The sequence below is a fragment of the Pristis pectinata genome, chromosome 4 (assembly GCF_009764475.1).
Source record: "Pristis pectinata isolate sPriPec2 chromosome 4, sPriPec2.1.pri, whole genome shotgun sequence".
In the NCBI taxonomy this organism is placed as follows: domain Eukaryota; kingdom Metazoa; phylum Chordata; class Chondrichthyes; order Rhinopristiformes; family Pristidae; genus Pristis; species Pristis pectinata.
Genome location: NC_067408.1, coordinates 6,101,798 through 6,114,110, shown reverse-complemented (window position 1 = coordinate 6,114,110; position 12,313 = coordinate 6,101,798). Strand labels below are relative to the sequence as shown.

Below are 12,313 nucleotides of genomic sequence, written 5' to 3'. Positions count from 1 at the left end.
CTAATTTGCACTACCATCATCGATCACAAAGTTTATCTGTACTGCTCCAGTATGGAAATGAGAAATTTTTTTTATTTAGGGCACGAGAGGCAGGATAAATAACAATATAAACTCCTAAAACTGTATTCCTTTTTGTTATCCGTATAATTGCAACTCTGCCAAGATGCAATATACAATCAGTACATCAGCAAATCAGATGTTCGTAGTGGGATTCCCTTCATGAATCTTAAATGCTACAAATGTAAAGGGTATGAAAGAAATGGTGGATTTACAAAGCAGTGCGTCGATATGTAGAAGCTAAGCTACCTCGCCGCCTTTGGGCCATTTTTGTTTAACATTGACGTTTTACGTCTTTTTGACATTACTCACCTGATCTGAGCAGCTCTTCCTCCCCCATCGATTGTCCTGCAGTACATATCTGGTTTCCTTTCCAGCAATTCTTGCCATTTGTGGACTGAATGGCGTGAAAAACATTTCAGCTGATTCAGGTGCTGATCGAATTTTATAACGGTGTGTGTCTGTAAGGGATCCATTGCCGCGAACCTCAAGCACACTGGGAAGGATCTGAAAATCTGGCGTAACCTGAAGGTTGACATTCGAATGCTGACATTCCAATTCTTTTGTGCAGCAGCAGGCAGCAAAGGAGCAAACACTGTCGGAAGATGCACTGCCGCCCATTGGACAAATTGCGACAACTAAGACAATAATAACCACCAGCAGAATGAAAGATGTGGCTCCCAAAGAAATTATTATATAAATACTGAACTGCTGCGTTTCTCTTACATCAAGATGCGGCTTCCTAAATTCTGGCTGGTAGCTTGTATCTTCCTCAATTACTGTCAAAGTTAAGGTGGTCGTAGCAGAAAGAGAAGGGTAACCATTGTCTTTGACCTGGACAATTAGTTCCTGTGTAGTGGCGTCGCTATCTTTGAACCGCCGAACACTCCTTACGTCTCCTGAACTGTGTGAAATTGTAAAAAGACCAGGGACTGTAGTCTGCTTCAGATGATATGAAAGTTGCGCATTCTTACCAGAATCTGCGTCGGAAGCAGCAATCTTTGTTACCAGATATCCCGGATCTGCAGATCGAGGCACATGCAAACTATTGTTGCTCTTCGTTTTCGATGATATTATAGTAGGTGGATTGTCGTTCTGATCCAAGATAATCACTTGCACAGCAACATCGCTGGAAAGCGTTGGTTCTCCGGCATCCTGAGCTCGAACGTGAAATTGAAAACTTTTAAGTTTCTCATAATCAAATGGTTGTATTGAGTAGATACTGCCATTGTTTGAGTTGATAAAGAGATAGGAAGATACCGGCACTGACTGAATCCGGGTTTCCAAAACGGAGTAAGAGAGCTGTGAATTTCGGTCGACATCTGGATCCAAAGCTGTCACTGATCCGATGTAACTGCCCGGTTCATTGTTTTCTGTCACGTAGGCTGTGTACGAAGGCTGAGTAAAGCGTGGCGCATTATCATTTATATCTGATATATTTACCACAATTGTCCGATTGGTAGATAATGGTGGGATCCCACGGTCTTTGCAAGACACGGTGATTTTATGCTGAGGTGCACTTTCACGGTCTAGTGCTGCATTTGTGACGAGTCTGTAAGAATTACTAAAGGAAGATTTCAGGTCAAAGGGGAGGTTGGGTGAGATAGAACAATCAATATATCCATTTTGATTGGAATCCTTGTCTGTCACACTGATCAACGCGATTAAAGTTCCACTCGGAGCATCTTCATTGATTGCAGTGGAAACAGAGTTTAGAGTTAAATCAGGAACATTGTCATTGACATCTGTGATTTCCACCCGCACGCTGCAGTGTGTCGATAACGGTTGTGCATTTCCATCCTTAGCTTCAACATCAATCTCATACGCACTTCCTTCCTCGAAATCCAATCTTTCCTTCAGATATACCTCTCCGGTTTTGGGATTAATCGCAAATATTTCAGTTACCCTTGGCTCATTGTAGCCGCTGAAAGAATAAATAATCTCCGCATTCTTTCCCTGATCCAAATCTGTTGCGTTTAACTTAATCAATAAAGTATCTAGTGGCACGTTTTCTTTTACGCTAACAGTGTACAACGACTTGTCGAAAACAGGAGCATTGTCATTGGTGTCCAATATAGTAATAGTTACATGAGCGGTACCTGATCGTTCTGGAGATCCGCCGTCCAGAGCTGTGAGTAACAAACGGTGCCTCGACTGTGTTTCTCGGTCGAGAATGTTGTTCACTACTAATTCGGGTACCTTCCATTTTCCGCGATTTTGTACATCTAAACTAAAATGCTCATTTGGCGTGAGCTGGTACGTACGGATCGAATTATTTACCCCATCTGGGTCTTGCGCACGCTCTAACGAAAAGCGAGCTCCAGGCGTCGCCGTCTCTGTAATTTCTAAACTAATTTCATTGTTCGGAAAACTTGGAGAATTATCATTTACATCTAAAATTTCGACCTCCACACGGTACTGTTCCACTGGGTTCTCAGCTACCGCTTCCATGCGCAATATACAGTTATCACTCTGGCCACATAGCTGTTCCCTGTCGATTCTTGCATTCACAAATAAAATCCCATTCATGCGATTTACATCCAGATATTCTTTTATAGCGGATGATAAAATTCTGAATTTACGGCTTGATAGCTCCTCTATGCTCAATCCCAAATCTTTTCCGATTTTTCCGACGAAGGCACCGTGTTCCAGTTCTTCAGGAATGGAGTAACGTATCTGCCCGGAAACCAGATACCACGCACAAAGCAGAAAGATGGATGATGTCGCTGACTTTCTCAGCAGACAGAGAATGCCTGTTTGTGCCATTTCAAAGCAAGAGTGGATTATATCAAACCCCAGAATATGTTCTAGTTGACAATATTCTGGACCACGCTCGAAATACGATAGTCAATGTTGTAAATAAGCTGAAAAAATAATATCATTCGAAGAGATGGTTTTCTGCTTTCGTGCACACACCGCCATTATTCAGCTTCAGTTCCCGAACATTGGGGGTTGGGTGGTGGATCACCAGCTGCATTTCATCTCCTTATTGGTAGACAGCGACACAAAGAGTCTCAGCCTATAACTGCACTGAGAATATCAATAAAGCTGAACTCCAGTTCAAACCTTAAAATTGCAATTTTTAAATAAAGAAATCATGCAATCCGTTTCATCTGCGACCCATACAAGTTATTCTTGAATTGGTCTTCCATTCACGCCAGCATTTAACCAACCGACATGGGCTAAACAGAACTTAAAGGGAACTCAAACCTATTGCAATTTTCGAAGACATTATTTTAATTAAATTATGTTTTTATATCTCTTGCAGTTTCAATGAAAGATATCAGCATGTTCTGTAATTTCGTAATTGAAATGCAAATATTTATTCGAGGTTAACACTCGTATTTCACCATCGTTCTGCACATTTCCTGGAGATTAACTTTACATTTGCTTTGATATTCGAAGTCGTTTATCTCATGGCTATATTAGTTGTTTTGGATCTTCATATTGCTGGATACTTCATATTGCTATGATTCAACGTTTACAATGATAGCCAGCTTTCTTGAATTTTGCATGGTATAGGAAAATGCTTACAGACTTTTAGCGGGTTTCTTTCGTAATATAGTGACACAAGAGACTGCAAATGCTTGCATCTAGAACAAAAACAAATTTACTGTAGGAACTCAGCATGTCGAGCAGCACCTGCAGGGGAAAGAAATTATCGACGTTTCGAGTCGAAATCCTACTTCAGGACTTTAGTATTCTTCCTGCTGCAAGTCATAAAGAAATTTCCGTATGTGTTCTTGGCCCAATCTATCCAAATTAATAGCAGACCTTAAACAACTGCTTCACTTCTCCCTCTTAGGATGCACAAAATAGAATTCAAAATTTAGAATTCTCGCTAATTTACTAACCATTAAGAAGTAGATCTGCATTACAAGATATTACTTTTGCAAACACATGTATCTTAATTGAAACAAATTGTGTTAGGAACACGTTTTTGGTTTTAATAATGGATTTTGAATCTGCGAGGTGTTAAATATTTTAGTAAACTGCTGGCAATATGAGTTGAGAATACGTTCAAAACAATATGATAATCGTGCAATTGCATTTCCTTTGTTCACATGAACATTAAGAGAAACCAATGTTAACGTGTCTAGCAACTTGAGTCAGTGCTCGTTCTGAGCAAGGACGTAGATATTTCCCCACTTTGCTAGCGGCTATCTTGATTTCCAAATCTATATTTAATGTTGCCATTTATTTGAACGTAATTTAGCATTTTATCCATGTTTAAGAGCAAATGATATTACTTAAAATGGCAGCGTAATTACATGTTTGCAATTTCCTAAGGCTTGTATCTTAATTTCACTGAATAACACAATACTGAACAGGGTGCAATAGTGCCACAGTGATTGACATAATAAACCTGGATGTAAAGGAACTAAAGGAGGTCCTACAGTAGGAAGAAATAGAAAATAGACAAAATCACTTTATTTCTGGAACTCAAATCCGATTACTGACCACCAAATTACCGGATTGTCCCTAATAGCCATTAGTTAAAGGGAACATGCTGTTCAATCATCTATTGTCGATCTTACTTATATGCCACTCCAGGACAACCAATGTCTTAAACGCCCTTTGAAAACCACACGATTCATCGACATTGAGGAAGCATCATTTATCGTTAGTCTTGTCAGTGACAACCAAATCCTGTAAAAAGTGAAATAAAGGTCCACCTGTTGTTGAAATGTCATGTCCAACAGCACCGTAACTTCGTCGGCTCTGCACTACAAATTAACCTGCACGCAGAGTTGGATGTTACAATCAAATTTAGTGACTGAATGTTACAAACTCAAGTTATTTTGATTGCTGAAATTCTGAAATAAAAGTAGGAAAATCTGCCGAGACAGAAGACATAAGTGTAACAACAAGAAGCCCGAGTAAAAAGGGATCAATAATCAAGGGATCCATTCATTTAATTTAAGCTTCGTGCAAAAAAAAACTGTTGGTGAACAATAATCTCACACCCAGCACATCACTGCAACAATTTCACGAGCCAATACCTGGACCATGCAAATCTCAGTTACTTCGAATAACTTTGTTAACATCACAAGGTTTATCTCAGGATATATGATAGTTGCCCTAGTTAGTGCCTGTGAGAGGATAAAAGATTGATAAGATTAAATGACAAATGATAGCGTTCTCGGATTTTTGTGTACCGGTGATAAAGGAGGAGAAATACATTACTAAGGAAGCATTGCGCGCCACTTAGAGAGTAAGATGAAGCTCGTGGTATCCCCAGCAGCTGCTGACCTTTTCCTTCTTGGTGGTAGAGATTACGGTTTTTGGAGGTATTGTCCACAGAGCCCTGACGAGTAATTGCAATGTTTTTTGCAAATGGTGTCCACTTCAGTCACTGTGCATTGGTAGGAGAGTGAATAAATATTTAGGATTATTGAGGAGACATAAATGAAGTAGACTGCTTTATCCTGGACGATGTCAAGATTCATGAGTGGTGTTGGATCTGCATTCATTCAAGCAAGAAGAGATATTACAATATATTTCTGAATTGTGTCTTGCAGATAATGAGCCTGGTGAATGTCAGGTAGTGAGCCACTCATTGCTGGATACATACTCTCCGTCCTGCCCTGGTAGCTGCAGTATTTATGTGGCTGGTCCAGTTGAAGTTTCAGTCAATAACAACCTCCCAGGATATTGATGGTCAGAGAATCATGGATGCTAATGAATTTTAAGAAATAAATAGTCATATTTGCTCCCATTGGAGATGGACATTGTCTGAAACTTCCATGTAGTGAATATTACCTTCTACTCATCACCACATGCCTGTATGTTTGCCAGGATTTGCCGTTTACACACATATAGCGTTTAATTTGACGAAGTGCTCTGAATTGAATTGAGAATAGGGCAACCATCATATATCCTGAGATAAACCTTGTGATGGTAACAAAGTTATTCATGAAGTAACTGAGATTTGCATGGTCCAGGTATTAGCTCGTGAAATTGTTGCAGTGATGTGCTGGATGTGAGATTAGTGTTCACCAACAGTTTTATTTTGCACGAAGCTTAAATTAAATGAATGGATCCCTTGATTATTGATCCCTTTTTACTCGGGTTTCTTGTTGTTACACTTATTCATTTTCTGTTTTGATATCAAGGACAATGACTGTCATCTAAACTCTTGAATTCAGCTCTTTGGTCCATACTTGGAAAACGACTATGATGAAGTCTGGAGTGGTCGTCATTGCGAAACCCAAATTGGACATCAATAGGCTAAGAACAGAGAACAGTACAGCAAAGGAACAAACCCGTCGGCCCACGATGTTCTTTCGAACAAAATAAGCTAGTAATGAAATTCCTAATTAATCCATTCTGCCTACAAAATGTTCATATCCCTCCGTTCTCTGCACATTTATGTGTCTATCCAAGAGCTCCTTGAACGCCTCCCTCCACTATTTCGTATTTCCCTCCACTACGAGCGTTGGCAGTGCATTCCAGGCACCCACCACTCTCTATGTGAAAAAAAAAACTTTCCTGAACACCTTCTTTGAATTTACCCCCTCGCCTTAAATGCCATCTAGTCTTAGATATTTAGACCCTGGGATAAAAGATACTGGCTGTATCCTCTATCTATGTCTCTCACAATCTTATAAACTTCTTTCAGCTCCCCCCCCCCCATCCCCACCCCACAGCCTCCGCTGCTCCATAGAAAACAACGCAAGTTTGTCCAACATCTCTTTACGGCACATGCCATCTAATCTGGGCAACATCATGGTAAACGTCTTCTACACCGTCTCCAAAGCCTCCAGATCATTACTGTAATGAAGCGACCAGAATTGAATGTAGTACTCCAGATGCGGCCTTACCCAACTTTTCTTTAAAGCTGCAACATAACTTCCTGACTCTTGAACTCAATGCCTCAACTAATAAAGGCAAGCATGCCATATGCCTTATTTACCACGCTATCAACCTGTGCAGCCGCTTTCAGGAAGCTATGTATTTGGACCCCAAGATCAGATCCCTCTGCGCATCATCACTGTTATTATACTGTCCCTTTACAGTTGAGCTCCCAAAATGCAACACCTCGCACTTGGCCACAACACCACCAATATTTGTATCGTCTGCGAACTTACCAGCCCACTCATCCACATTTTCATCCAGGTCATTTATTTATGTTACAAACAGCAGAGGTTCCAGTACGGATTCCTTCGGAACACCAATGACCCACTGGTCAAGGACCTGCAGCTGGAAGAAGTTCCATCGACCACCAGCCTCTGTATTCTATGGGCAAGCCAATTCTGAAACAAAACGGCCATATCACCCGGGACTGGTTAATCAGGGCTGAACAAGAGCTGTTTGATGTCACTGTCAACAATTCTTCCAATCACTTTGCTTATGCTTGAGAGTAGACTGGTTGGAAGGTAATTAGATGGATTAGATCTGTTTTACTGTTTGTGTTCTGGAAGTACCCTAGTGACTTCGACATGTTTGTCATTGTTGCAGCGGTGTTTGAACAGCTTGGAGAGAATTGCAGACAAATGTGACTGGCTGTCCTCTGTAGTGTGCTATTCTATAATTGCATAGCATAAATAGGAGCGGAGATAAACATTGGTTTAATGAGGGAAATGGAGAGAAAAAAATCATAAAGTACGTTTTTACCCTGTACTACTACCTCAATGCACTGTATAATGAATTGATCTGTAGGAACGGTATGCGAGACAAATTTTTCACTGTATCTTGGTACAAGTGACAATAATAAACCAATACCAATTTCGAATTACTAAAATAAAATGGCAGTAACTGCAAGAACCAGCAACTTTGTGACATAAGATGTTTCATCTGAAAGAATGTATATTTTGTTCTGATGCATAGAATTATAACGAGATAAAAAAAATTAAATTAGCAGAGCCAAAATACAATAACTTATCAAACTTCTGAATACATTATCACTGATGTTTTACATTACAACTGCAAAGGCGCACCTGCGTTAAAATATCGACTCTCCTTTCCTGCTTTCCAATCTGTCGGCTTTCTATGGTGCAAGAAGCCATGTTCTTGAACTAACCGAAAGAATGCCAGAAGATATATGAAACAGCAGTAACGTCTGTGCACTGATGGATTGGGGAATGAATGTATTGGATTATGGAGTGGGGGAGAGTGATCAATCAAGCTGTCATCTTTGTTCGTGACTGGGTCGAAACTCACGAACGAGTTTGGAACTACATTGATCCAGGCAAGAAGGGAGTATCTCATCACGCTACTGATTTATGCCCTGTATATTGTGAAAATAAATTGGGATGACAGAAGGTGAGCTGATGAGAAATAAAATGCAGGAAGAAATATGAAATGGGAGTAACTAGGTTACCAGAATAGAATTTTAATAAAACTTCGCTGTGTGTTCGTCTCTTTATTCGACGATTTTATGGCTTACCAAGGAATATGCACATGTAAGCATTTTAATTACAATTTGCACCTGTCCTCCATTAACAACAAACTCTCAAACCTCACCTTCATACATATACTCTCATTATTCTATATTATGATTCAATTCCATTTCAAGTTAACTTTCAACATACAAAGCAACGGTTCCGCCAATGCGTATAAGATAATCCACCTCAAATTAAATGCCAGGAAAGAGTCTGCTTATTAACAGTGAACATTTTGAATTTACAATGTAATGTTCAAAAATGATGTTGTTCAATCAGATTTAATATATTGCGAGCAATATCAATTCTTTTTTATTAATATGGGTTTATCATTAACTATCTTCCAACAATATTTAAGATTGCTGCAAAGATCCTAAAAATCTTGACGCATTCCAATCATAAAAAATACATTCAGTTAACACTGGCCTGTAACTTAAGACAGGTCTTTATTATTAAACCACGGAGTTAAAACTTCAGCACTTATGAATGTTTTTCCAGAATCATCTCCAGTTTAAATAACCGTAGAGGGTTAATATCAATGCGCAAGTTAAAGATAAAGTTTTGCAATCATTTTCTTGCCAATCGAGTGAAACTTTGAAGCAAAGGTTCATGAGGTCGCGAGCATCTCTTAAACCACGGTTCAGATAATTCATTTCACTCCTAGAGACATTAAGAAATGGCCGAATGGATAGGATGGAGAAATGAGGAATGGCAGCAAAAGAATTCTGGTTGCAGTGTGGAATACTTGTTCTCCAAAACTAGACACGTCTAGTCAAAACTAGTATTTACATAAGGAAGTGGAAAATGATCTAAGTACATCCTGTTACACAGATCAGACCAAGCATCGTCTAGCTAAACCCTACTCCATCAGATTCATGCCCAGCATCGACTGAAAATGCCGAGTTTGCAAATCACCAGCATCAATTCTTATTGCAGATTTAGGGCGTACATGGACAAAAGCACCGAGTGATAAGAGTGACTTGATATCAGAGCGTCACAGCAGATATCAAGTGGAAATGAGGGAGAAGCCGCGACATTGATAAAATATCTAGCACCATGGATAATAGTGGGATTTTGGAACGCAGATCATGATGCTGAATAATAAAGAGAATAGTTTCGTATTGCTCTTCATGTTCGGTAGCAACTGCGAAAGAGAAACTGATTTAACACACCACATAAATGATCTTTCGGTAGAACGGGTAACGGTTAGAAAACAAACATGTTGCAAGTTGTCGAGAAGGCGGGGGCTGGGTGGGCAAGAAATGGGAAATTTATTTGTCTGGAAACAAAAGAGGGTGAATTGATACGTTATGATGGTGTTGGCTGAAATAGAATAGGGAAAGCTTGTTAATTTCTGTCTCGAAGATGTCGGGTAAAGGCAATGATCGAAAGAGAGGAGAGCGTGAATAAAATATATCAAAGCGAGCACTGTGAAATACAGATCATTGTAGTCTCTGGAAATCGGAAACCAAGAGAGTGCTGGGAATATTCACATTTCAGACAGCATTTACTTCGACCCCACCCTCTGGCCTCTTAAAAACTTCAGTTCCACCCCTCCCTAACTGCCGACGTTATATGAACTTCTCACTTTAATCTTACCAAAGCCAACTTAATCCACTCTGAAACTGGTGTAGGAAGCACCAGTCACAACACTTTCATGAAACGTGCTGAGAAGGTCGGTGTCACTGCTTGTCGAACCGAAGCGATCCCAGAAGCCAAATACCTCCTCCTGATACATTTCTCTGGGCGATGATACTTCACAGAACATCAGACCCCATAGAACACAGATGGCAGGCACGGTAGTGTAGCGAGTAACGTAACGTTATTCCAGCGCCTGTGACCCGGGTTCAATTCCGGCCGCTGTCTGTAAGGAGTTTGCACGTTCTCCCCGTGTGTCTGCGTGCGTTTCCTCCGGGTGCTCCAGTTTCCTCCCACATTCCAAAGACGTACGGGTTAGGAAGTTGTGGGCATGCTATGTTGGCGCCGGAAGCGTGGCGACAATTGCGGGCAACCCCCAGAACACTCTAAGCAAACGATGCATTTCACTGTGTGCTTCGATGTACATGTGACTAATAAAGATATCTTATCTTACGATAGCTCCACTGAAACCAAAAATGTCACCCGTCGAAAGTACAAATGAAATATTTCCCCAACATGCAGCTCGGTTGATCCTCTAACATGAAATGCATAAGAAGGATCATCACGTACGACCCTTTGCTTCATCCCATTGTTGTTCCACAGAACTTATTTCTTCCTGTCTTTACCTCAGCTTTGTTTCTCCCTCCTCAGATGCTGCCTGCCCTCTGAATAGATTCGCTCATTTTATTTCAGGTAATCAGTAGTTGCACATTTTTGTCTTTCATTCACATTGATGTTTCCCAGGACACAACAAGGAAATCACATTTTAATTCTCGTTACCATTTACCCCATCGAAAGGTAAGTGGAAAGCATGATAACTGGTGAGTATACCATATGCCTTTACCATGCGAACTCGTCGGATAATTCAGCAGCCCATTCAATTTTAACATCCATCAGGACAGACACGAACATTTTCTAATATGAACTTTGACACTCTTCATCAACATTCTAATTACTAGATATCGCTGGGAAACTAACTACACAATCCACATCAACTTAACTACACAATCCACATCGACTTTATGGATAACTCCCTCAAATCTTTCCATCACAAAAAAAAGCACGTATTGTAAGACCAGTATCTATTGCATATGGTAAATTGCCTTCCTGAGCCACGGCAGTCTTTCTCACGGACGGACTCTCAGAGCAATATTGCGAAAGGATTTGAGGTCTTTAGACCCAGTAAGGGTGAAGGACTGCTCCCATATTTTGTAGTAAAGATTTATTTTGTGACAAACAAAAAAAAACAACATGCATAAGATGATATCTTTTGTGATTGACTTGCATTGATTAGAACAGACATTTAATGCACACACGCTTATTGTGCCTTTGTTCTTTTTAGTGGTAGCGATGACAGGTTGGGAAAGCGCTGTAAGAGTAAGCGAGGTGAGTATTTGACAAATCGTACACACTGCAACTGATAGTGGGGAGAAGGAATATTTATGGTTGTGGATGTGGTGTTGATCAAGCCAGCTGCTTTGTCCTGGATGATGCCAAGCTTCTGCAATGTTATTGAAGCTCACTCATCCAGACAAGTGAAACGATTTCTGTCACTTGCGGCAGGTGGGTAGTCCCAAATGTTTGGGATTTTATGAGGTCTGTTACTCGCCATAAACTTTCCAATTTCTAACATGGTATTTCATCCACAATGATTATTCTGCCTGTCCAGTTGAATGAGCCTCACCAATTTCCATAGATGCACCATAAGAAAGCATCCTATCTGGATGTGTCACAGCTTGGTATGGCAACTGCGCTGCCCAAGACTGCAAAAAAACTGCACCGTAGTGGACACAGTTCAGCGTATCACGGAAATCAACCTCCCCTCCATTGACTCTCTCTACATTTCTCGCTGCCTCGGTTAAGCAGCCAACATAATCAAAGACCCTTCCCACCTTGGACATTCTTTCTTCTGCCCCATCCCATCGGTATAAAAGATAGAAAAGCATAAAAACTCCCACCACCAGGCTCAAGGACAGCTTCAACTCCGCTATGACGAGAATATTGAACGGACCTCTGGTATGATAAGATGGACTCGACCTCACAATCTACCTCGTCATAGCCTTGCACCTTGTTGCCTTTCTGCACTGCACTTTATCTGGAACTTCAACATCACATTTTGCATTCTGTTATTGATTTTTCCTTGTGCTGCCTCGATGTACTGATGTGATGAAATGATCTCTATCTCTGGCATGCTCAGCACAGTTTTTCACTGTACCTTGGTAAACGTGACAGCA

The 12,313-nt window shown here is 40.5% G+C and overlaps 1 protein-coding gene across 1 annotated transcript; it reads right to left on the bottom strand.

The window, feature by feature from the left end:
* Window positions 1–345: 345 nt before the first annotated feature.
* Window positions 346–2,823, bottom strand: LOC127569155 (protocadherin-10-like). The gene has a single exon (XM_052013542.1). The coding sequence runs from the start codon at window positions 2,821–2,823 to the stop codon at window positions 346–348; it is 2,478 nt and encodes an 825-aa protein (XP_051869502.1).
* Window positions 2,824–12,313: the final 9,490 nt, after the last annotated feature.

Bases quoted from the DNA above. Each gene is read 5' to 3' on its own strand.
- LOC127569155 (XM_052013542.1), bottom strand. From the start codon at position 2,823: ATGGCACAAACAGGCATTCTCTGTCTGCTGAGAAAGTCAGCGACATCA.